At 45.5% G+C, this 26,467-nt stretch overlaps 2 protein-coding genes across 18 annotated transcripts in view; one reads left to right on the top strand and one right to left on the bottom strand.

The window, feature by feature from the left end:
• The window catches only part of LMO3 (LIM domain only 3), a 96,037-nt gene that overhangs the window by 65,969 nt on the left and 3,601 nt on the right, over positions 1–26,467 (bottom strand). The window contains exons 1-2 of one of the 5 annotated variants that reach the window (XM_083402509.1): positions 25,371–25,470; positions 7,093–7,306 (exon numbers count right to left, since the gene is read on the bottom strand). In XM_083402509.1, the coding sequence (XP_083258635.1) occupies positions 7,093–7,298 (206 nt within the window). In that variant the 5' untranslated portion in view covers positions 7,299–7,306; positions 25,371–25,470. Of the gene's footprint in view, positions 1–7,092; positions 7,307–23,739; positions 23,931–24,543; positions 24,681–24,982; positions 25,262–25,370; positions 25,471–26,467 lie in introns of those variants that run through there. The other 4 variants (XM_083402512.1, XM_083402510.1, XM_083402508.1 and 1 more) reach the window with 4 other exon arrangements.
• The window catches only part of LOC310659260 (uncharacterized protein), an 87,811-nt gene continuing 84,822 nt past the window's right edge, over positions 23,479–26,467 (top strand). For 11 of the 13 annotated variants that reach the window (XR_014502675.1, XR_014502676.1, XR_014502677.1 and 8 more), the window contains exon 1: positions 24,898–25,006. Coding sequence is in view for 2 of the 13 variants with exons in the window: in XM_083402548.1 (XP_083258674.1) it covers positions 23,649–23,675 (27 nt within the window). In the remaining 11 variants the exon portion in view is untranslated. Of the gene's footprint in view, positions 23,676–24,897; positions 25,007–26,467 lie in introns of those variants that run through there. The other 2 variants (XM_083402548.1, XM_083402549.1) reach the window with 2 other exon arrangements.

Below are 26,467 nucleotides of genomic sequence, written 5' to 3' on the forward strand. Positions count from 1 at the left end.
CCTGAAACCCTTCTTAACCTGAAGCCCCACTTTAGCTAATGGGGCCTCCCGCTGCTGCTGCCGCGCCACCACCGGAGCACGATTTCCGTTCTCATCCTGAATCAAAGTTCTTAACCCGAGGTACTATTTCTGGGTTAGCGGAGTCTGTATCCTGAAGCGTATGTAACCTGAAGCGTCTGTAACCCAAGGTACCACTGTATTCTCTTCCAGCAGAGGGGAACCGCTGGGGAGAGGGCTCAGGAGGAGAAGAGATGATGGCTGCCACTGCTGCTGCCAAACACACAACTCACACTCCACTTGCACTGCCTCCTTCTCCCTATCAGCGAACTGTGCTGCATTGCAACTATTAGGAGACAGCATGTTCTTGGGGGCTGCTCTGCCTTCAATACTCAATTGCCAGGGCCTTGCTCATTTCTTCCTCCACCAAACTTTCAGGTTAGAGCTGCATCAGTCATGAGAGCAGCTTCTTTTTGGAGGAACCCTGCAGTACATTTACAAGTCTAATTAAACAGGCCATGAGAAGAGGGTGGGGAAAGAAGAGACCACTAAGCTTCAAGATGTATTTTTCAAAAGGGGCAGGGGGGAAAACTCCCCCCATATTCAAGCTTGATAATCCTCTTTACAGGAGCCCTGTGCATGGCTGGAATATTTAACATGACAGTTGTATAAAGTGCAGTAATTCAATTTCTATGCAGAAGGGGATTTTTTTTTTAAGGGGGGGGGGGGACACGTTTTAGAAAGGCACCATAATCTTTGCTAAGACACACACACAGAGAGAGACATTTAGCATCTCCAAATTGGAGTTAAAGTCTCAGAGTGCAAAGATAATTTAAGCCGTGTATGTGTGTGTGCGTGTGGGAGAATAGCAGCTCTTTGGTAAAATGCTGCCAAAATTAAATTGGAAACGAAACGGCACTTTGTAGTCATTGGCTGCTCAGCAGGGTACGCCTAGTTAAAAACCCAAAGTGAAAAGGGTGATTGACCTACATTGCTACCAGCTCCGTGCAGCTGCACTTTCGTTATTTCCATTGCATCTGATGAAGCTCATTAGTTAATGCAACTGAATTACCTATACTTGCCAGGCATTCATCTATTTCATACCACATGGCCAGATACTAACTTCAGCAGCAGAGCTGCACAGCACCCTGCCATGCAGCTGCCTGGAAATCTTATCTGCTCCTCTAACACGTAGGGGCAAAAGGAACTGGCCCAGGATGCCACAGGAGTGGAGCTAGGACATAGAGAACTGCTCTATACCCAGTTAGACCACTTGGCCATCAAAGCACAGTGGAGGCGAGTGACCAATGGGATTTGTAGGGCAAATAATTCCGGTTTTCTCCTTCCTGTTACCGAGTTCTGCAAAGGTGAGATGGAGACAGAGGAAGAACCCTCTGGACTTGTTGTTCAGTAAGGAGGGAGGCAGTTGGGGGGTTGGCTGAGGGCAGACTCAGGTTGGTGGGGCAGTGCCCCATTTGCCCTAATGGAGCAACCACCACACTCTGGCGACAGCTCTCCAAGGTCTCACCCTACCTGAACATGCTGGAGGCTGAAAGTGGGCTAAATGGCAAATTTGATCTTGATAGGCCATATGCCAAATTTGAAGGGGGAGAAAGAGATCTATCTGTCATGAGCAGAGCTGGAGGGATCAGCCTATTTCTAGTTTGTGTCACTTTGCAAGCACTCATTCCTAAACCCATCCCATCCTGTTTTTAATTTGTGTCTTAAATCCACATAAAAATCCATATGTAAACACATAATCAGGGCTGTCTTTCAGCTGGAACTTGCCAGAACTCAGTTCCGGCACCTCTTAAGCGGGTGCCATTGCCATTCTAAGAGAACAAGGGAGGTGTTCATGGTGAGTTACGGCACCTCTTTTCTAGAAAAATAGCACTGCACATAATTATGTTTTTATCTCAATGAACGTCTAACTCATACTTGATACTAAATTATGCATTGTGCAACATGTTACAAGTTCTTAGCTGAAGACAGTTGTAATGTACGGTATTGCAAATTTGGAAGAAGTGCAAAATCTGAAGAGTAAGTACAATCCAATCCACGTATAAGCCCAGAAGGCCCAGATCAGGTCAATTCACATTAGAATTCACAAAAAAAATTGAATTCCTCAGGCATCCCTAGAGATTATGCTTTGTTTCCACGTAGAGCCTTCCCCTCTTCTAGGAGAAGGAATTGTGAAAAGCAAATAACATGGACTCAGGACTAGCAATTGTCATCTCCATGCCACAGACTTAAGGTTTACACTCCTCTCTCCCAGAGAACCCTGGGACTTTTGCTGTGGTCAACAGAGCACTCAGAGGAAAGCTCTCCGTACCTGAACTATACTAGGGTCTTCAAGATTTCTTGGAGGAATGCAAGACTGTTGATACAAAACAGGAAAGTTTGCACCCAACTTGTGGAATCTATAAGCCACACTTGTCCACCCCTCGCTGACTAGGGATGATGGGAGTTGCAGTCCAACAACACCTGAGGACCCAAGTTTGGGACAGGCTGCTTTAAAATACACTCCCCAAACCTCTGCATTGCACTCAGTGGTGGGTATGTGGAAGTTCTTCAGCAGGAGCAGTATCCGTAGACACAGAAAATTTAGAACTACTGCTTGAGAGAAAAATATCACAATGTATCAATACGTCCATCATACTGAGAATTTAAATAGGATACCTTCAGCTAATCTGTATCCAACTACACTTTTTAAATTGTATATAATAATTATTATTATTATTATTATTTATATCCTGCCCTCCCCAGCCAAAGCCGGGCTCAGGGCGGCTAACAACAATAAAATAATACAACATTCTAAAATCATTTCATTATAAAATTAATTCAAATCAAATTAATGGCAACCATTGGGCTAGAGTTCTGTGAAGATTGCTGAGGGAGGGAGTCAGGCTGTGCCATGACCAAAGGCCTGGTGGAACAGCTCTGTCTTGCAGGCCCTGCGGAAAGATGTCAAGTCCCGCAGGGCCCTAGTCTCTTGTGACAGAGCGTTCCACCAGATCGGAGCCACAGCCGAAAAAGCCCTGGCTCTAGTTGAGGCCAGCCTAACCTCTCTGAGGCCTGGGACCTTCAAGATGTTTTTGTCTGAAGACCGTAAATTCCTCTGTGGGACATTAAGCTTTGATTCTGGAAATTTTGACTACTCATCAACTAGCTTAAAAACTATTCCTAAATGTAAGAGAAACAATAATGGGGGAAGAGAGGGTAATTCAGTTCCACAACTCTAGGAGTTGCATTTGTTGTCATGGACTGTTCTTCAGACACCTTGACAGGTCATGGCAAAATCCCAATAATAAAAAGCACCACAGAAACACCCAACATTTACCTGTCCAACTAAAAAAGGGCACCACAGAAGTGCACCAGAAAGATGGATGAACCCAAATTAATTCCTAAAACAAAGCACTCAAATTAAAGAGGGGGGGAGGCTGTTTTAGACTTCCATTCAAAATGTTGTTTCAGACTTTGGATGGACATCTCTAAGTGTTCCATGAAAGGTGACCCACATGTCAGTGTTAACAATTTGAAAAAAACAACAAACCACTTCAACAGAAACCAATTATCTCACTGGCCCACTCTCTCCTCAGAAGGCACCACAAACTAGTGCTAACCTCATTCATATTTCCCGAACTGGAAATGCTAATGAACACTATTTTTTAAAAAAAAACAACAACAAAGAATCTGACATGGTCCAAGGAACATTCCTAGTTGCATCCTCATGTATGGAAGAGAAGTCAATGAAGGTCAGAAGGAGAATCCCAATATTTGACTAGTTGGCAGAATATTAATAGAGGTTGGATCGTACAGTCCCCCTGAGTTAAATGAGGAATTAGGTTGTTAGAGTTTTGCTACCACAAGACGTAGTGACGGCAACCAAAACTATGTGGCTTTGCAAGGGAAATGGAGAAAAATCATGAAGGATAAGGCTACTGGTAGCTAGAAGTCATCAATAGCTATATCTCACCTCTAGGTTCAAAGATGGCATTGCTGAAGAACAAGCTTGAGAGAGGATTAATGCCCTCATGCTTTGTTTGTGGACTTCCCAGAGACGGCAGCCAGATCACTGGCTGGGGTTTTAAAACAGCTGCACTGGTTTGCCAGTTTATTTCCAGGCCAAATTCAAGGGTTTAAAGCCCTGAACGACTTAGAACCCAAGTACCTGAAATTTCACCTCATTCTCTGCAAACTCTCTTGAGTGTTATGATTAAGGGAAAGAGGAAGGCATTTGGTACAGAACCTGCATGCCTCTAGAGGGCGCCACGAATTAGAAATACACAGGTGTGTGTGACACCCTGTTCGAGATGCTTAAAATACAGGAAAGGATTTTTTAAAAGCCTCTAAAGGAGGTAGACCGAAGCTGCAACCTAACCCTAATGCAGTCATTAGCATAGACAATTCGTTCCACGTATCCCTATCAAGTCAGTGACTAAATATGAAAGCTTATTTGCCTACAAAAGGGAGCACACTTTACCTCCCGGATTAGCATAAAAATGGAGATTTCTTTTTACAGGTTCACTGCATAGCTAAGTACATACGGGCGCAATGAGGCAAATGACTGTCTGCAATTACGTTAAGTGCATCAACTTGAAGTTTAACATAAATAGCGCATTTAAGTATAAGCAAGTGATCACGATGGGGAAGAGACAAGGCTAGATCGGGGAAAGGGGGCTGGACCAAAGGTGCCACTTCTCACGTGAAGCCGGGAGCTTTATTCCACTCCAGTCAGGCTTCATCATTTGGGAGTAGGCCTGGGTTCGGGGCCAACACTTTCTTCACCACATTTGTCAAGGTGGCGGGTGGGGGCCCATAAAACCTACCCAAAGATTGGACAGGACAGTGGCGTAGCGTGGGGGGGTGCAGGGGGGGCCGGCCGCACCGGGCGCAACATCTGGGGGGGGGCGCGCTCGCACTCGCAGCTCTCTGCCCCTACCTGGCTCACTCACTCACTCTCTCACTGCAGTGCTGGCTGTGCGAATCCGATCCAAGCCGCCGGGTCGCTGCCCACTGTGGAGGGGAGGGTGCCAGGCGTGCGGTGCGGAGAGAGAGCGAGGGACTATCTGGGGGAGGGACGGTGCAGTTGGGGGGGGGGGGCAAATTACTTGCCTTGCCCCGGGTTAGGGGGCGCAAATTACTTGCCTTGCCCCGGGTGCTGACAACCCATGCTACGCCACTGGGACAGGAAAAGTTGATTCGGTGTAGAGCATGTTTGACAGTCATCACTACTTCTTGTGGGAGTGAATTCTCTAGTTTTGACCTCAGTTTTTTGCCTTCCTGTTGCCTCTAACAAATAGGTGTTGCAGGTTTTTGTGGGGTTTCAAAAAACCAGTAACACCAATTGGCCAAAAGTGATGTGAATGTATATACTGCATGGAGCTGAGCCTCTTTCAAGCTGCTATCAGTTCTCTGATTCCTCTTCAACCACACCACATCCGTTTTCAGCCTGAGACAGACAGAACATTCCCAAGGTTGACATATATGAGTGATTGGCTCATGCATTCAGATCACTTGTGGGGGGTGGGCTGGCGCAGACTGCATAGGGACAGTTTCCCCCCAAATATATAATGTGTGAACACAATTAACTTAGCCCAAAGTGTTACTTGCTTAGAGAATCAAATTAAGAGGTTGTTTGTTGGTTTAATTTATATGCTACCCTTCATCAGAGGATCAAAGGGTGGTTTAAGGTATAAAAACTCAAAAATACATGACGTAACAATGAACAAAATACTCCCCACCCGCAACACACACAGTTTAAAAGACCCTAGACTGTTTAATTAGCCAAAGGCCTGAGAGAAAATGGATATTTTTGCCTGCCACCTAAAGATATGTAATGAAGGAGAGCATTCTGCAAATGAGGAGCCACCACAGAAAAGGCCCGTTCTCGTGTTGCCACCCTCCGGACTTCTTGTGGACAGGGCACATGAAGAAGGGTCTTAGAGGATGATTGCAGGGTCTACAAATACAACTATATCCCAGTAACCCAAAAAACTACATTTGTAGAGATAGCAGTTTACCTAGTACAGCCTAAGCAGACCAGTGAACTCACCACAATACACTGAAAAGGCTTCTGCGCCAACATAGAGAGATGAGAGGCCTAGTTGTAGCCTAGTAGGGACTGCTAGGAATTAAATGTGCCACTGTTCAGTGCAGATAGTTAAAGAGCTATCCTTTGTGGCAGTTAATTAACTGTTTTGAATAGGAATTATGGTCCTTGAGAGCAAGTGAGGATGGAACAAGTGATTTGACAGCTTCCAAAATGTACATAGTACTTGCTGCATGGTATATAACCTGCTGCTGGGAACTTACTGGAAACAAATGCAGATGAAGTGAAACTAGGGTTGGATGCTCTGTAAAATAAGCTCCAGATACTCTCAGGGTAAAAAATTAAGTGGTTCAGTTTAAGATGAAAGGTCAACATTGTGCCACCATTCATTACAGGGAATTAGGAGGAGAAGGCAATTTTTGAACCCAAGCTTTATAAAGAGTTATTAATAAGTATTAACAGTATTAAAGAATATTAACAGCTGCAAAACCTTGAGTACAGTTCTGCAACTGGTCCAAGAGAAATATTCTAGCCTCCGATTCTCCCAGACATGCTAAGTTTCCGTCGTTTTGGATTCCCACTCCCTGAGGGGGAAATACACAAACACATACATCCTTCAGCCATCAGAACTGGTACAGTCCAGAAACTGAAGCCTATTTTTATCATGTGGGTGAGCTGCTTGTCCAGAGAAAAATAGAAACAGGATTTCTGCAGATCTTTCATTTTAAATAAAGCTACTTACAATCCCAGCCTACCACCACCATTTGTAGAAAGGGGCACAGTCAAAGACGCATTCCTAAAAAAAACAACCCTCAGCATAGCACTTAGGAAAAACATCTTCCTTATGAGGGCACAAGGCCTGAAAATGAGCCTACAACACCGTTCTTCTACTCTGAGCACCATTTGCATGCTTGTTGTGGAGCAGCCGGGTGGCAAAGTATCCGTAGCGACAGTGGTGCAGCAGACAGTGCAAGGGGAAAGGACCTAGCAAGAGTTGGAAGTGTGGCGTATGTACGAGGTGTGTAGAAAGAGCAAAGTCCTACCTCAGGTAGTCTCTGCGGCACAGGATAAGGTTGGCTTTGGTGTACAAGGTAGAGCCTACCTCCCCCAAACGGCAGTCGCAGCAGGCACACTTCAGGCAGTCCTCATGCCAGTATTTGTCCAGGGCCTTTAGGAGATACCTGTCTTTGATCTTACGGTTGCAGCCAGCACAACCTTTCGGTTTGGTGTCTGGCTGGACAGAGAGCATTTGTATACCTGAAACGAGAAGAGAAGGAGAGAGGGGGAAGAAGATGTCAGGTGACACAGCCAAGGGATGCGCAGAACAGGATCCTTTGCCCCCAAACTGAAACTTATCAGAGCTTTCCTCTTTCTTTGAAATTCTCCAGACCAGGGTTTCCCAGACTTGGGTCCCAATCTGTTTTCTGGACTACAACTCCCATCATCCCTAGTTAGCAAGAGCAGCGTCGGGAATGATGGGAACTGTAGTCTAAAAACAGGTGGATGGAGACCCAAGTTTGGGAAGCCCCACTCCAGATCACGTTTATTTATTTTTACCCATTTAACAAAATTTGTGTAGTGTTTACTCAGTTTTAAAAACTTGTACGCTGTTCAAAAAGGGTGGTCTAAAATACTCATTTAAATATATATACATAAATTAGTATCAAAAGCATTGTTAAAGATAACATTTTCAAATGTAAATAGAATCAGCCACCTTAAAACTATTGTGCATCATAATATTACATGCCTGTGTAGGATTGTGGAAACAACAAAGGTTTTAGCAGCCACTGAAACCAATACAGGAAAAGCAACTGCTTAATATCAGTGCGTGGGGAGTTCCAAAGAGTAGTCAAATATTGATTCTCCGCAAGTGTAGAATGAACATAATTTGGATCTCCCAATGTTGTTTTGAATGAAGCGCAGTGGCAGGTCTTGTCTATAGCCGGAGTGTAAGAAGATTCCTGCTGGATTAGAATGGAGGTCTTTCTAGCCCAGCATCTTAGTCCTTCAGAGAGTGGCTTTCCATGTGCCTACAAAAAAACCCCACACGGTGCAAGAAGGCACCAGGCCTTCCCCAATGTCACCCCCTAGCAACTGTTATCCAATGGCATAGTGCTTCAGAACTGAAAAGTTTCATAGACCCAGGGCCGGATTTAGGTTTGATGAGGCCCTAAGCTACTGAAGGTAATGGGGCCCTTTATATGTCCAGCTGTCCTTTGTCAACAACAAATTGTCGCCGTTTTTTGTGTTGAATATATGCTATATGGTAATTTATGGCCTAATAGGTATCTAAAGCCATTTGCACATAACAAACAGGAGCCTACACAAAACACTGTTGCTGTATGCAGGTTTTATTTTATTTGTTTTTTATCTTGTATTTTGGAAATGTACATCCAGTTTTTTCCCTTTTAATTTTTTGGGGCCCCCAAGAGAGTGGGGTTCTAAGCTATAGTTTGTTTCGCTTATACATAAATCCGGCACTGCATAGACCCATCACGGCCAAGGACCATTGATAGATATGTCCATCATGGCTAAGCCCTTTTTAAAGTCACCACATCTTTTGGGAATCAATCCTGCAAGTGTGTGAAGAAATGCTTCTTTTGCTCCTCTCTTGAAACTTCTAGCCAGTAGTATAAATGCCGGACCCAGAGTTCTAGCATATGATAATGGGAGAGAAAAAAATGGCTCTCTATCCACTTTCTCACAACCTTCATGAAAGGTAGCGCTGGGCAATATCTGGTTTTCAACATCATGATATATCACCAGCTAAACATCACAATATACTGATATGTCACAATGTCTGAAATAAGAATGGAGCTATGTAGAGGCACTGGCTGGCTTCATTGTTTTTCCTGCATTGTGATTTTTGCATAGCACACATACATATATATACACACACACACACACATCATGATTTATGATATATTGCCAATTCAAAAATTATGAAACTGATTTCATGAGATGGACTTAAAACTGGTTTTGGACGATATATCGCCCAGCCCTACTGCCTAGTCAACTTTTCTTGCTTAACTGAAAAACAGCTCAGAGACTTTAACCATTCCACAGCTCAAGGGAAGAACATTGACTTTGCACACCAAAAGTCCCAGATTTGATCCTCACCATCTCCAGGAAGGGCTGGAAAAGGCTTCCAGCCTGAAACCCTGGAGAGCGCCTCTGCCAGTCTGTGTAAAATGTAAAGGGTAAAGGGACCCCTGACCATTAGGTCCAGCCGTGGCTGACTCTGGGGTTGCGGCACTCATCTTGCTTTATTGGCCGAGGGAGCCGGTGTTCAGCTTCCGGGTCATGTGGCCAGCATGACTAAGCCACTTCTGTAGAACCAGAGCAGCGCACTGAAATGCCGTTTACCTTCCCACCAGAGTGGTACCTATTTATCTACTTGCACTTTGACGTGCTTTCAAACTGCTAGGTTGGCAGGAGCAGGGACCGAGCAACGGGAGCTCACCCCGTCGCGGGGATTCAAACCGCCGACCTTCTGATCGGCAAGCCCTAGGCTCTGTGGTTTAACCCACAGCGCCACCCGCGTTTGTGTAGACAATACCAAACTAAGTGGAGAAATAGACCAATTTGGTATATACTAGTTTCCTAGGTTCTCCAATTTACTTTGCCCACAGCACCATTTCCTCACCGGCTGCGGACTCCCCTAAACACAAGAGCAAATGCTGGTGAGAGGCAGGTAACACACACCACATACCAGCTCCACTAAAGAGCTGCATTAATGTACACTTGGTTTCCAGTTAGGCCTGCAACCTGCTGATGTGCCCCCTCCATAACAACAACCACCGGTCTTACTGCTTCCCTCAAGATTTCTCAGCTGCTTCTCCCAGCTGGCTAAAAAATTTGATTTCAAGCAAATTTTGATGGCAGTGCTCAAAGAACTCATGCTTCCTTAGTCCTTTTCCGCTTCTCCAGCATATAGGCATTGTGTTGAGACGTGTCAATGCCACAAAGTCAGAAAGCAAATGCATTTAGAGCTGTCCTGTCATCAGCACACACGGGGCAGGGACCGCCACCTCGTTTGCCCCGTATCTTTGAATATTAGCACACAGATGCAAACCATCTTTCCTTTTAAATTCAGAGACTGAAATATGTCAGGTGGAGGTTTCTCTGCAAGTCACAAAGGGGAGAATTCACTTTCTTCAACAATACTCCTTGATGCTTTAATTCTTTATATAACAATTAGCTGGATCTGAATCTTACACACTGTGTAACCTATTAATATTGTGGCAGTGCTCGTGCTGCTTTTACAATTTAAACGAGGTGGCGGTCCCTGCCCCAAGGAGATTACATGTCAAGTTTTAACAGGGTAAAGACAAAGGGGAGAAAAACATTGCGAGCAAATATTGGGAATGATGATGCAACTCTCAGAAGTTAAAAAAGAAATTTGGTTTGTAATCACTGCTTCTATCAGAAACTTTAACTTGTGCTCCAGGGAGAACTAACTGAAATTAAAATTCCACTGAAATCTGTGGGACTTTCTCCAAAGAAAACACGTGAAACACATAAAACCGTGACTCTGTATCTTATTTATATGAAAGAAACCTGGCTTTGTTTAATTGTAAATGGAAAGCTTGTCTATACTGCCGCAGCCTACGTGCCCCATTTAGTTACAGGCAAATGAGAGATAGGATAGGATACACTGATTTCAAATGTTATCCACATCCACTCTTCCCATTCCTCAGTGGGTGGGTGGGGGGAGGCTTGGGAAAATAGATGAGCTTTGCAAAAGGTCAGATTGGCATCTGTCAGTGCAAGGCAGGGGAAAAACTCTAGCCAAGAGCTCTCTACAAAATAAATGCTTACCCGCCCACTGTTATATCTGGGGGCAGCCGAGATTTATCGTTTTCAACAGTTGCAGTAAGCGAGTCAGCTGCATTTAGAACCTGATGTCTAAAATATTAAGTGCTATGAACAGAAAGGTAGCTGCCTAATAGCGGTGTGTCATTTTGGTAAATAATATCAAGTTTCAAAGTTGCTCTGTTCTGCAGAACCCATAACTTTTCACTGGCCTCCAAAGGACCTCTCGACACACTGCAGTTTCAGGTGTACGTATAATTCCCTCCCACCACGTGAATGCAATAAACAGGCACCCACAGATAAAATGTGCTTTCAAGACCAGGATTAGCTGGGATTTGTCGAGTGTGCGTTCCATGGAAAATTAACCCAGATCTGTTTAGCTTATCATTTATTTTAATTATTATTTTTTGAATGTTTCAGGTAATTGTTTTAACTGGGGTGTGTGTGGCTTACTGACCATTTTCTAAATAGCTTTGAGGTTTTATTACAATCCAGTGGTATATAGATCTTCTGAAATTAATAAAGATTGCAACCTACGAGCATCACAATTACTGGAGGAAAATACTGGAGAGCTTATTTTTCCTTGCAGCAAACACATGGCTGTAGATGAACTAAGCACCCACATAGACTGTGAGGTGCCAGTGTAGGCTCAGAATAGGCAATATGGAATTATTTATTATTTTATTATTTATACCCCGTCCATCTGGCTGGGTTGCACCCAGGTGTCTTCGTCCATACAATCCACCCCACTGCAACAGAGGCAGGAGGGACTAAAGACTATGGGATGCAGGAATAATTGGATTCAGTTCACATTTAAAGGTGAGCCTACCTAATCTGAATTCTCTGAAACAACAGGAGACCCAAAGCATAGGCTTCCGTCCGAATTCACACTTCTCCGAATTTTGCAATGCAGTTCTCCAGCCAAGAAACATATACAAGAATTCACATAGTGGGACAAAGTGTCCATAAAAACACACATTTTCACTTAATATATGCATTTAATGGACACTTTACCCCATTATCTGCTTTTTTCAGGTGAGACTGGTTTGCAAAAAATAAAGAAATGTATATTTAGCAATATTCCATCCAAACGTGTATATTAGGGGAAACTCACATTATAATTGTGGTGGGTTTTTTTAAATAAATAAATAAATTGGAAATGATGTGGAGAACTAAAGACTGGAAACATGTGAAACTGAGGAAATGAAATTGACAGATTTGCCCATTGCATATTTGATCGTTTGTCGCAATGAAGGCGTGTCATCGCTTGGCAGCCCAGCTAGATCAGGTGATCTGAGGAACCTATAGGGGACCCACTGCTGTTCCACAGTTCAAAATACATTTATATCCTGCTCCCTCTGTCCCTAACAGAAACCCAAAGGCAGCCAATAACTGGGGCTAACACAGAAATTCAACGAAAGGAATGAAGGCAATAGCTGCAATGGGGAAATATTAGCTGGTGCAACCTCCCCTTGCCCATTTTGGGATGATTCTGCCCTCCCACTTCAGCCCCATATGATGATGATTTCTTACTGGCCCTCTCCCATAAAGGTCCTAGGGATAATTTGGAGCAGGGCTTTCAGTCTGGCTGCCCCTGGCCTATGGAACAGCATCATTGTTGAGATACATCACAGCCCTCCATGTGTGCTTTCTGGAAACAACTGAATGCTTTTAAAAAAAAAAGAAGAAGAAGCTTTTTCAGCTAAATGCAAAGGGCTTTGCCTTAGGTTTAAAAACAGTACAGAATGAACACCTGTTTCCAGTTGTTGTTTTTGTAGTGTTTTTAAAAAACTATTTTTAGAGTACAGTCATACCTCGGCTCCCGAACGCCTTGAGAGTCCAACGTTTCGGCTCCTGAATGATCAAAACCTGGAAGTGAGTGTTCCGGGTTTTGAATGTTCTTTCAGAAGCCAAATGTCCAATGGGGCTTCTGCGGCTTCCGATTGGCTGCAGGAGCTTTCTGCAGCCAATCAGAAGCCATGCTTTGGGAGCCGAACATTTTGGAAGTTAAACGGACTTTCGGAACAGATTCTGTTCAACCGAGGTATGACCGTATGATGGCTTATTTCCTTGAGACATACATAAAGGACAATTTGTAACTAATAATAATAATAATAATAATAAATACAGGATTAAATCAGTTTAAAGAATTAAAACAGCCGTCATTGTGTAGGAGGGCTCCCTAACCTATGGGAGGATGCTGGAGGAGGAGTGCAGAATGAAAAGATCAACCACATGAACTGCCTTCAGCTCACACAATCTCTGGATACAGCAAGCAATGCACATGTCAACATTATAGAGCAAGAAAGCCAGACACCATAACAGATGAACTGGTGAATTTTAAAGTCACAGATTTGAAAGCAAGTGGAGAAAAACTGCAAGTATTAATAATGAAATAATAATAAGGAAGTTGAATTAAACTGATGCACAGAACCGCTCTAAGGGTAAGGCGCATTCTGTGCGCAATTTGCTCCAAAAGCCCTGTTCAGTTGTTATTCCCTTCATCCAAAAGGGACTCAGCATTTCCTAATATCCTGATTAAAGGAGGTAACTAAAGAGTAGTCTTTCAATACAGGCTCGTGAAGCACGAAGGGATTCTCCCTGCCCATTTCACATATAGAATAATTTGCTGCCCATCTTTCCTAGCAGAGTTGCCCACATCCAACAATATTGGTTCCGTCGCACAGGCAGAAAATTCTCCAATATTCCAAAGAACAGATTTGGCTGAACGGTTCAGTAGAAAACGGGCAACAACGTAGCAAGGCTTTTCTTTCTACTATGGTACAAACTAAAAGCTGCCACCTGAACTACAGCCCCATTTTGCAGAGGAGTCCCTAAGAGCAGAGCTACACGTTTTGAAGAAAGTAGGGTGGGCATAGCTGTCAACTTTTCCCTTTTCTTGTGAGGAATCCTATTTGGAATGAGGAATTTCCCTTTAAAAAAGGGAAATGTTGACAGCTATGAGGGTGGGTGGGTGTGACAACCCTCCTTTAGCTACATAAACACCAAATTGGTGGTAGTGTGCATTTCTAAAGGGGAAGGAAAAAAATCTGTGGGGTGTGGGTGTGTACTTTTTCTCTTTGAGTGCAGCCTCCCAACCCATTCAAAAACTGTTTTGTCCCTTGGCCAGACTGAGGTTAGAAGCAGCTGCAGGTTAAAACCAGCATGAGAAGTAATTGCAAGGCAAGCATGGAGTATGGCACCGATGCCCCCTGATCTCCTTTGCTCCATCCACATTGACCGGGAGACCAGTGATTGGGAAAATATGAATTTGCTAACAGAACTCTTAATGCTTCTGAGAGCGCTGGGAAGTCATCGCTAGTCTGATAACCAGAACCATTTTAGGCCACGTTCACCTTTAAAGCACCACAATAGCAGTTTGCACAGTCAGGGTATCTGCTGAAGAATTATGGGAGTTGTGGTTTGCTACTGGTACTGACAGTTGTTAGGAGGTCCCCTACTCCTTTCACAGAGCTACAATTCTCAAGAATTCCCTATGAAGAGGGGACTGACTGTTAATACAGTCTGGGAACTGTAGACCTATTCCCCCATTAAAAAACAAAACAGGGAAGAAGTGTACGGCAGTATACTACCCCTAAGTCTGCCATATTAACTCTTGCCATTTTCCAGGTTAAGTGGGCTGCAAATGGATTTTTTTCTGGAATGAAACAACACAGAAATGAGCACTAAGCATGTACTACAGTCCATTAGTTTCCTGGAAGTGGCTTTCACATCATGCGAAAGCTCAAAACTAATGCAGAAATTAATAGTTGGGAAATAGGTCAGGGAAATGGAATAAACTGCCATGTGAAGGCAGATTTGAGGAGCCATTGGCCAGATAGGGCTACAGTCCACTCCCTGTCTATGATGCCAAACTATTCCAATCTATCAGAGGGGTGGCACAAACACGCAAAGCGAACTAGAGTGGTGGCACTCTCTCCTATTTTGGATTTGTTCCATGGCATTCTTGCCAAAGAGCTTGGGAAATGGTGGCAGGCCACTTACTCGATGCACATAGGCATTCTTGCCAGAAAGAGTTCTTCACTCATGCACAGAAGTCATTTCTCCCTTGTGCTATCGCCATGCAGTGTGTGTACATAGGTATAGACTCATAGGAGTCCCACACGACGATAAGGCTGCTCTTGAGTCTCTTGCCCACCAGAACATAACCCTGCTAGAAGGAACGGGGTGCGATCTGGGGAGATATCAGCTCTACCCATGTCTGTTATGCTCTCCTCTTGCCCTCTCATGCACGCAAACCCAACAAGTCATTCTTGGCAACTGTCAAGGAGCAAGAGCTCTAGAAGGGTTAACTGTTGACCCATTTACTTGTGATATTGTCTTACCTCTAGGTGCCCACTCAACTGATCAATCTACAGAACTGGCACTGTTGGAAGAGCCATAGAACACCCATTCCACATTTGTAAAGAACCGATCTTTCAGCGTGGCAGTGAGCCCACACTTTCAAACTCCCTATTGACATCAGGCAGGTGTCTTCACCGTACTCTTTTCAAAGCCTGCTAAATACATTTAGATGCTCCTGTCTAGAGATATTAGAATGTTGACATGTGTTCTGAGCTGTTTTTTGAGCTTGGTTATTTAATTATTATTTTTTTGAATTGTTGCTTTTAACTGGTTCTTTGCTACTCTGTAATGTTATTGTTTGCTTCTTTTTGTGAACCGCTTTGAGATATTGTTACAACCAAGAGATTTAGACATGTTGTAAAATCTATCCATCCCTGACCTCCCTTTTGCAACAATCCATTGAGCAGCAGGTGGATTAGAGACTGTGTTCTAGGACACTGTAGGAAATGTAAAGGACAGCTCCAAGCTAGCTACTACTAATGCTGCCATTAGATAAGCCCAACAGGGCTGGCCCTACCATTGGGCGGAGCGAAGCAGCTGCCCCAGGCAGGGGATTTTGGGTTCCATGGAAGGAAAGCACTGTTGGTTAATTTTTTATTATTACTGTTACTCCCAGGAACAGACACTTGAGATGAGGTTGGGATGAGATGGGGCAACAGGATCTCCTGCCTCAGGTAGCAAAATGCCTTGGGCTAGAACTGCTTATAGGGGTCCACCAGCATGTGTTATGCCCAGGAAGTTCTCCCCACCTGGGAAGGGGCCTCAGATCTCAAAGGCAATGAACTTATTTCAAGCACTATAGGTGGAGCCTTCAACAAAGGAACATAGAAAACTGCCTTGTTACAATTCAGGCAGCTGGTCCATTTAGCTCAGTATTGTCAACACGATCTGGCAGCACCTCTTCAGAGTTTCAGGGAGAGGCCTTTTCTAGCCCCACCTGGAGTCACAAGGGATTTAATTTGGGACCCTTTGCATTTTCCCTACAACTGAAGCTATGACATTTCCCTTAGCATACACTCCTCATTCATATGAAGAGCTGCTGGGAAAGAATTCAGGTTCTTAAGTCAGGCTAGGCAGACAACACAATTGAAGGCCCACTCTCTCACCCAAAGCATCCTGGGAATATTAGTCTACTCCTCACAAAACTGCAATTCTGAACACATTTCATGAACTACAGCTTCCATGATCCCCCCCCGGGGGGGGGGCAGGAGGAATATTCTAAATATATGCCTTGCTGTATTTATATGGCCTTCAACATGAGTTGACCAAGAATTAAGCCAGGCTGTGTACACACTATAACTCTGAAGCACATTGGAAGCACATCTGTTCCCTTTCAAGAATTGTGGGCCCTGCAGTTTGTTGCTGGGAACTGCAACTCTGAGTGGTGAAAGCCCAGAAGTCTTTGAGAGAATGCATGTGCTCTGAATGTGCTTCAAAGGTATCATGTGTACAAAGTCTAAGTCTGTGGGAAGGGTCACAGCCTCAGGGCAGAACACCTGCTTTGCACGGAGAAGGTCCCAGGTTCAAACCCTAGCCTCTCTGGATAGGGCTAGGCAAGATTCCATCTTTGAAACCCTGGAGAGCTTCTGCCAGTCCGTGTAGACAGTGCTGAGCTGTGTGGGCCAACGCTCTGACTCGTATAGAGCAGGTTCCTATGTTTCTTCTGAATTCCTTTTGAATTATGGTGCTGGAGGAGACTCTTGAGAGTCCCATGGACTGCAAGAAGATCAAACCTATCCATTCTGTAGGAAATCAGCCCTGAGTGCTCACTGGAAGGACAGATCCTGAAGCTGAGGCTCCAATACTTTGGCCACCTCATGAGAAGAGAAGACTCCCTGGAAAAGACCCTGATGTTGGGAAAGATGGAGGGCACAAGGAGAAGAGGATGACAGAGGACGAGATGGTTGGATAGTGTTCTCGAAGCTACCAGCATGAGTTTGACCAAACTGTGGGAGGCAGTGGAAGACAGGAGTGCCTGGAGTGCTCTGGTCCATGGGGTCACAAAGAGTTGGACACGACTAAAAGACTAAACAACAGGTGTTCCTTCTACATCAGGCCACCCGTTCTCACATTTCTGCAACACAGCCTCTAACCCCATCACCTTTCTGAAAGAAAGTGGAGCAAAGAATCCTGAAGGAAGATGGAAAAGAGCCAACATCTAATAAAATTGTGATTTAAAAACAAATAAATAAAGCTGCAAATTGGACAGGGGTGAAACTGGGCTTTCTTTCACCTGGGTCAAAGACTCAGTTTGGCACACACACAAACACACACACACACACGGCACACAGGTTTCTGAGCACACACCTCAGCACATTTGTTCTTAAAGGTACACATTGCATAAAAAGGAAGCAATATATTATTTGCCAACGTTTCTGTGACAGCAAGGCAGCTTCCAGAGGCTTCAGCTGAACTCAAGATTTGCACTCAAAGGTTTAGAAATGTCAAGAAACAGTTTCCCCAAAAGTTTTGAAGCTTAACGAGTTCCTCCGTGTTTAATTGGCTTTAAAAATAACAACCCGACTTCAGTAGACTAAAACACGGCCAATTCTGAGAAAGGAGAAAAAGAAAGGTCGCTCGTGTTTGCTGTTCAAAAGAGGCTAGAGAAAAAAGAGTCTCTCCAAATAGTAGAATTGTGTGTCCAGCACAAAGAGTAAATAGCTGGCAGGCTGGTGCCCCTCTGGAGTCTTTACCTGGGGCAAAAGTCCTGGCTAGCCCCTTCCCCCTAGCTATGGCACTGACTTGGGGAGTACTTTTCGAGGAGCAAACCTATGGAACAGAACCTTGGACTGAGAGCAGTCAGCAGGGGTTGCCTGGCAATTTGGCAAACACCCTGCAGCTGAAGAAACTTTTTTTTTTAAGGAGAGGTGGAGCCGGATGCAGGAGAGTCAAGATCCACATTGCAGATGAGGTCATGCTACACAGCATTTGACGGGCTGCTTTCTATTGAAGGCGGTGGTTGGAAAAGTGATAAAGAGGTTTACCTCTATTTGCTGCTTGCTTGCAAGAGGTGAGAAACTCCTCATTAGCACCAACCTCTACATATTGTGCCTCTTTAGACAGCAGGGCTCCCATAGTCTTACCAAAGGGCAGCGGGCAATGGCAGAAGCAGCATTTTTATTTATTTTTTTACTTTAAGCATTGCCTCAGCCATATGCAAGCAGCATCTATCATCAGAGAAGCAGGCATGGGAATTTGAAGACCGAACAAGCAATACTTGGTTCAGAACCGCAGGTAGAAAACAGCCGTTTTGTGGAGAAATACAACAAAGGCGTTAAGGATAAAGTAGGGTTCTGCCCAGGCAACCACAAAAGGCTTCCCTTCAGTCAAAAAGCCACAGTGTCAGGAAATGGGGATACCAAAGTGTCACACCCAAACTTTTAAGTCCTGCTAAGGACGCGGGTGGCACTGTGGGTTAAACCACAGAGCCTAGGACTTGCCGATCAGAAGGTTGGCGGTTCGAATCCCCGCGACAGGATGAGCTCCTGTTGCTCAGTCCCTGCTCCTGCCAACCTAGCAGTTCGAAAGCACGTCAAAGTGCAAGTAGATAAATAGGCACCGCTCCGGCGGGAAGGTAAACGGTGTTTCCTTGTGCTGCTCTGGTTCGCCAGAAGCGGCTTAGTCATGCTGGCCGCATGACCCGGAAGCTGCACGCCGGCTCCCTCGGCCAATAAAGCGAGATGAGTGCCGCAACCCCAGAGTCAGCCACAACTGGACCTAATGGTCAGAGGCCATCACAAACATTCCTTAGTCGAGGGATAACCAAGACGGTGGACTCCAGAGTTTTTGGACTTCAACTCCCAGCAGCCCCAGCCAGCTTGGTCAGGGATGGTGGGAGTTGTAGTCCAGCAACTTCTGGAGGTCCCTTGTTGGCTATGCTTTCCTTAATCCTATTATACAGCTATGGGAGACACTGCCGCCGATCCTGTTCCCCAGCAAGACACATCTAGTGCTTATACATGACAGCAACTCATTCACAAAAACCCCAAACCTTAAGAGTGCTTAACACTTATGCAGCACATTCTAAGCATAGCTGTCAACGTTTCCCTTTTCTTGCGAGGAATCCTATTCAGAATAAGGGAATTTCCCTTAAAAAAAGGAAAGAGTTGACAGCTATGATTCTAAGTGTTCAAATAACTTTCTACATCCTCGATGCTGCGAGATGTGTCAATATTATTCTCATAATGTGGGATCGAATTGAGATATAGTCTTAAGGCCATGCAGCAACTCAGGTGAGCTTTATAACCCAAGGATTTTGACTCATGGGATTAGCCCCAAAAGCTATACTGGGATACGAATATAGTTGCATACGAATATAGCTCATCTTTTGTGGTTGTGCGAAAACTTTCCCTCCAATTTCTTTTTTTTAAAAAAACCTAAACTCTCCGCAAAAGATGCTTCCAGTTTTGTTTCACTGCAGGACCTTTCAGAATTTAATTGGGTGCAGGGTTGAGGCAGGGGGTGACGTGCGAATTTTATTTCCATTAAACGCTTCCCCAGTCCTCTGCCCATACTCTCCCCCAGCTGCCCATGTGCCCTTATCTGGAAAAGTCCCAGGAGAGGAGTAGTCTCAGGACATCTCCCTGGTTTCCAATCTGAAGCTCCTGAAAATGGCTACTGAGTTCCCGAGAACCGTCATAGTTCCTGAACGGCATTGCATACAGAAGGTCCCAGATTCAAATCCCGCCATCTCCTGCTAAGGCTGGGAGAGGACCCCTACCTGAAACCCTGGAAGAGCCAGTCAGAGACCACACTGAGCAAGCTGGACTCACTATAAGGCAGCTTTCCTTTGAGATCAGCATGCTCACTGATCTTGAGCAAGGGAAGTTCTTCTTTCACTTGAAAACAAAACAAAAAACCTTCCCACGCTAATTTCTTTAAAACTAAAAACACTTTCCTTCAAAACAAAAAACAGCAGCAGCTGTCAGGTGCATGGCAAAGAGCCTCCCAGCATTCCAGCGCTTACTGCAAAGTCCAGCCAAGGAGGTCATTAGGCTTTCAGGAAGCCAGAGCATCCAAGAAGCCGGCAGAGTATTTGTAGAATGAAAGATTCACATCAACACTCCCATGTGAAATGAAAGTTACATACAACAACAACAAAATTTCTCATCCATGAGGACCTCACAGTGGAACAGGTTCCCATGGGAGGTTGTGGACTCTCCTTCCTGGGAGGTTTTTAAGCAGAGGTTGGATGGCTATTTGTCATAGATGCTTTAGTTGAGATTCCTGCAATTGCAAGGGGTTGGACTAGAGGTCCCTTCCAACTCTGATTCTCACCAAATTTCCCCTCTCCCTTTTGATGTTTTTCAGATGCAGAATTTTTTTTCGGCACAGCACTACTTTAGACAGCCATTCTTGCCATATTAGATGAATGCAAAGAAAACCCACAAAGGAAAAAATCCAACACAAAAAAACCAACAATACCCAACCCAACTTTCAGTTTAGGAAGTGGCATGTGCTAAATCAAAGCCAGGTTGATATAGCAAACCACTGGCCATCTTTTTTATAAGCAGAGCTGTGGTTTTGACATTAATACAGTCACAGCTCAATAGCCTGCCAAGTTTTCAAATGAGAAATGGTCACCTTAGACTTGCTTGGCTTAAGGTGGAGGTTTTGCAGATTAAGACAATTCTGTTGCCCAACACAGCCTCCCCCTCCCCCGCCATTCACTACACTCTCAATTTTGGATTCACAGTGCAAGGAAGCCTGAAACTTCTGCCCATCCTATAGGGCTCAAGACTCTCTGCACCTGTTTGTGGTTGGGAATGAGGTGCATGAAACCATCACATAAACTAGGATGCTCTGCTGATGTTGCAGGCAATGCGCTGGGCATGCAGATTAAAGCTTTTTGTTAAGATTCCTACAGGTAGGTTTTTCAAGCCCATTGATCTCAATGGTCGCCTTAAGCACACACTCCTGCTGAAATCAGGAGGACGGGGTGGGGGTGGTTTACATATAATGCACGAGAACGCCAAAAAGAAAATATTGACTTGCCTCCAATTGCTTGGGCCACAAAAATGAGCAAGCATTGAGCTCAGCTCCATAGCTTAATCATTCCGTCTTAAAACTCTTGTCAACTTTGCAGCAAACGTTATTTAAGGCAACTGAACTACGGCTGTTTCCTTCACCCCAGTAGCATCATTAGGAATAAAGTTCACACCATGTTTACTGCATACAATATTTCCACACGAAGCATAACCCTACAGAAATTTACATCTGGTATTTTTAAAAGCAATGGGACATTTAGAAGGAGACTTTGGAGTCAGCATGTAAGTGACCAAGGCTTTCTCTAGAGGCAAAACTATATAGCTTCTGCAAGATACCACCTAAGTACCTAAACAATCCTATGCATGTTTATTTAGAAGTAAGTCATATTGATTTAGGTGGTACTTGCTCCAAAGTTTAAAAAACAATTCGGTTGTATCCTCTATGAACACAACCGAAACTAAGATGCTACAACTTAAAAATGGAAGGGCAACAAGGTAGCCATGCTGGACCATAGGAAGAAGAAGAAGAAGAATCCAAGCCCACTTGAGGGAAATGGCAAAGCAATGCATTTATCAGGCCAGCCAGTTGCCAAAATGTGCCAGCTTTCGAGTTCACCAGAACACTTCATCAGGCAAGACAGTAAACAAAACAAGTTGTTTGCCATCTAGCCTGAGGAACAACAGTTTGCTTGCAACAGTTTGGCCTAATGAAGGTGTTTCCCCACTATGGATTTCTTACATTATGTTCAGACTACAGGCGAACAACAGAAATATCAAAGTTTTGTGGTTAGGGGAAGTACCAATCAAAAGCAATAAAGCAACCGTTCAGAGCTCCCTCCACAACACACAATTATTCAGAGAGGTTTGGGATGAAGGGGGCGGAGGCCTATTTTGAAGAAAGGCATTTTGATAAATAAACAAAGACTTTACTCCCAGCAGCTCAGGAATCAGTCATTCAGGTCGACTGTGCTTGGAAATTTTCCTTCTGCCCCCGAGGCCCCTGCTACTTCTGAGTTGTTTGACAGTTTAAGGGAAAGCATAATTAAAAAAGAGAGATGCACAAATAATAGCCTGTGCAGCATGGTGATCAGGAAGAAGCGGGGGCCATTTCATTTTAAAAACTCTGGTGAGCTTTTAATTGCCTGGATCGCATTGTGAGCCAGCCTAACGCTCGATTGCTTCCATTGTGGGCTCTTGTTCTCTGCTATTCATACACACACACACAGAGGGTGAGATTCTGTAGTTCATACAACAAAAGTAACTGCAACTCCTTCACACCCAGGAACATCACCACCACCTTAAATCACTCCTACGTTGCACTTTAATTGTTCCCTCCCCACAAACAATTATTATTAATTTGATATATGTATATATTGCAACAGCACCATTGAAGCGAGAGGCTGGGGAAAGTGTTGTAACTTATTTGTGAGTGGTGGGGGGGAAAGACAGGCAGCAGCCCCACAGCTGGGGGAACCAATTCAGAAGGCAGAATCTGGCAACTGCCAAGAGGACAAAAGGGTTCATTCTGCCTCTCTTTAGCGCTGCCCCCTCCTTCCCCCAACTTGTCATGATCGTCTAAATTTCTGAGAGCTAGTTGGGGGCCTCAGAGCTTCCCTGTAACCCTTCTTAGAGAGCTGGGAGAATGGACCAGTGCCAACACCTCTCCCCCCCCCCCCAAGATGTAGAGGAAGAGGATATTTTCTTCCTAAAGTCCCTTACCCATATACCCTTTTAAATACACAATATTTCCTCCTCCACCCCTTTTCCTATCCTCTCTTTCCCTCTCCCCCATCCAACCTCACCTCTCTCCCAATTCAATGTGGTGCTGCTGGGAGCCAATTTTTATTCTCTCAGCCCCCACCTCCTTTCTTCCAATGCAGCTGTAAGACTCAGAGAGATACTGACATTTTTCCACTCTTATCAGTTTAATTACAGTTACCATGGCAGCAAAGTGCTAGTGGTTGGCAAAGGCCAACAAGAGATTTGCAAGAGTGAGCTCAATTTTGATGCAGTTCACATGCAAAATAAAAAAAATAATAAAAAAGCCACGACAGAGGAAACACTCTCTTTAACAACAAAGAAGCCCCCCCCCTTGCAATGTTAGCTACAAGCCAGGCGCCTCTAATTTCTCTGCCCACCCCTGCAAAGCCACAAGAAGGATGGCGTGTGGGCTGGCTTTTGCTATGTTGTTTTGTTTTACAGAGGAAGGGGGACGGGAAGGAGAAAGTGTTTTGCAGCTTTCTGCGGTCGCTTCACCTAAAGTAAAATAAATAAGTAACTGGCTTAAAAATAAAATCTAAAAGCCTTCGCCTACCCAACCAAGCGGCAGCGCGCATTTCATAACACAAGCTGAAGTCAGGGGGGGAAGGCATTACCCCCCCTCCATCCCCCAAAATCTCCTCCTCCTCCTCTCCAAAACATCCAGACTGAAAATGCACGTCTGCTCAACGCTCGTCAAGGTAAGGGAGGAGAGATAATATCTATTTAAGAAAAGAGCAACGAAACAATCGATGGCAACCTTACCGAAACTTTTCTCCTTTTTCTGCATGAGTTGATTTAAGGACTCTCGGGTAGCTCCTTCGCATTGAGCAAAGCAAGAAGCGGCAAGTGTGTTTGTGTGTGTGTGTGTCCGTGTCCCTCCCCGTAGTTTGGGTCAAGTGGAAGAGGTTTGCGTTGAAAGCGAAGAGAGAACAGGGCTATTGTGCAGAGCACTTTGGAAAGGGGGTGGAGGGATGGCGGGTGGGGGAAGCGACTGCTGGAAAAAGCGACACCTCTACCAACACACACGGCAGGCACTTGCAAGCGGGCGAGATTATGCACACGCACACACATCTATCTTTGCAATGGTGGTGGCGATCTACAAAGAGCCACATGCGTCCCTAACTCTATCCGCCCCCGCGGTCTGCTTTTTAAGCTCGGCGGTAACAAATGGATTTGATTAAACCGTCACATGCAGCGTTTGCACAAGCCTGTCTCGGGCTCTAAGGCAGAGCAGGGGTGGCCGGGCGGGGGGGGGGGGGGACCGAGAGGAGAAATGCACCATCACAAGAAAAAGAGGGCTATATATCACAATTGCCCATCGGATTGATCCCCCCCCCTCTTTCCTCATTTTCGGCCAAGGCTGCACCGAGTCGAGAAAACCCATGCGCAAAAGGTGGCCTTTCTCCCACTAAAAATTGCAGGGTGTTTAGGGTTAAAAGACAGGAACCCCCCCCCCTCCCTTCAAGCTTCATTAGAAATAAAACCGAGGGGAGCAAGGAAGAAAAGAAAAGGGATCCGATTCTTAGGAGGAGGAGGAGGAAGGGGAGAGATGAAGTCGGTTCTCACCATCGCGTTTCACGCTCGCGCTGTTTGGCAACCAGGAGCGCGCCAGCCGGATTTGGCGACGCGGTTTAAGGGAAAGGGCGAGCGGGCGTTTGCTCCCGTTTCATTGTTTAACTTCGCCTGCGCTTCTTGCTCGCCAGCCCTCCAATCGCGCCGCTCTTTCGCCTCCTGCAGCCCCCGATCTCGCATCTCTCTCTCGTCATCATAAAAATAAGGAAAACCTCCCCTGATTTAAACACACAGGCACACACACGCACACGCCGCGGGGAAAAGAGCGAGGAGCTGGGGAGCCCCAAGTTGCGGAGCAGAGAGGAGACGGGAAAGAGTCGAGGAGGAGGAGCAGGATCCCGACTTTATGAGGGAGGGGGGAAAGAACAGGACCCCCCCCAAAAAAATCTGCCCCCGGGGCCAAGCTGGCGTGGACACCGCTGCCTCAACTTACCTTCTCAATTAAAAGCAAGGCAAGGTGAGTTCAAGAAACCCCGGCGCTGCTCTGGATGGAGCTGGTTCTTCCTTTCGGGAAGGTCAGAAAGGAGCATTGTTTGCAGACAGGAAAGAAAAGTAATAAGGGAAAGGAGGACGGGAGGGTTGGATAGCAAGGACGCGATTGCCTGTCTCTGGGTTTTATTAGTATTGGTATTATTAATAATAATCATGAAGTCCTCACGGAGCCGCCAAGTTAATTGGGTTGGCCTCGGCAGAGCTACAGGTGTCCTCCTACCTAGAAAGAGAGATTTGGAAAGGCATCGGTGGATCTCCGGAGTCCAGGGCTGATTTCCTCCACCACCACCCCCTAACCAACCCCCCACCCCCGTTAAAAGGCAACTTACCTAAAGCAGCGTGCTTGGAGCCGAGCTGTAGGAAGTCAGAGGCTGTATCAACTGCAGGACGCAATCCCTTAACCAGCCAGACATAATACAGCAAAGGGGAAAAGGTCACTCTTGTTATTAGGGAGACAGCCAAGCGCCGCTTGCGCGCTTGCAAAAGCGAGAGAGAGAGAGAGAGAGAGAGAGCGTGTGAACGTGCGAGCTCGAAGCTGCGGCTCGTGGCCGGTTTCAGGCTATTTACCGCGACTCTCTCATATGTGCCCCCTCCTATCTTTCTCGTCCCCCCTCCTCCCCCTTTCCCTCCTCCCTCCCTCCCTCCCTCCCTCTCCTCTCTCTCTCTCCAACGCCCCCCCCCCTCGATCTGCGGCTTTGCAACAACCTCCCTCTCGCAAAGTGCAAAGCAGCCGGGAGACAGATTGGGCTTTGTCGCTAATTTCCCAGGGTGAAAATTTACAAGCCTGCGAGTTCAAGTCAGTGGGAGGGGGGAGGGTGGAATGGAAAAGAAAAGCATATGCATATGCTAGACATGAGCAGCGGGGACAGCGGCAGCCGGCGAGCGACCCACCGGCTCACGCGCAAAGTGACCTCTGGCGCGGAGAGAGCAACTCCGCGCTGCCCAACCGAAGCGCAGCTTTAACCTGAGAAGAAGCCTCTGGTTTGAATTTGCTTCCCAATAAGCATTCATAGGATCCGGCTGCAGGGTTCTAACGCCCCCCTCCCCCCTCCCCATCGCGCTGGCTGGTTTCCTTCTGTCCTAAGTGGGTAAGCAAAACGTCTCGACTCACCCAGTTCTAAACACCATTTCTGCAACGTCTGCAGACCTCAGCACCCATGCATGGTTACACACACTGCTTTATTACTCCCGAGTAAAAGTGAGATTGTGGCCGGAGAGGAGTAGTGGGGGGAGGCGGGGGTGGGGATTAGAGTGGCGCTTTCAGGACCGTTATGTGAGAAGAAAGTCTTCCTTTTCGTGCGCAACAAAACTTTTCCGCGCTAACTGAGGAATTGCCAATAGCGCGCTTTTACAGAAGTGCGGACAAAGGACCGCACTTTGACCTCAGTTTCCTCTGCATTTTGACACTTGCACAAACAGTACATCC

This window comes from Podarcis tiliguerta (genome assembly GCF_965153285.1).
Source record: "Podarcis tiliguerta genome assembly, chromosome: 10".
Taxonomy (NCBI): domain Eukaryota; kingdom Metazoa; phylum Chordata; class Lepidosauria; order Squamata; family Lacertidae; genus Podarcis; species Podarcis tiliguerta.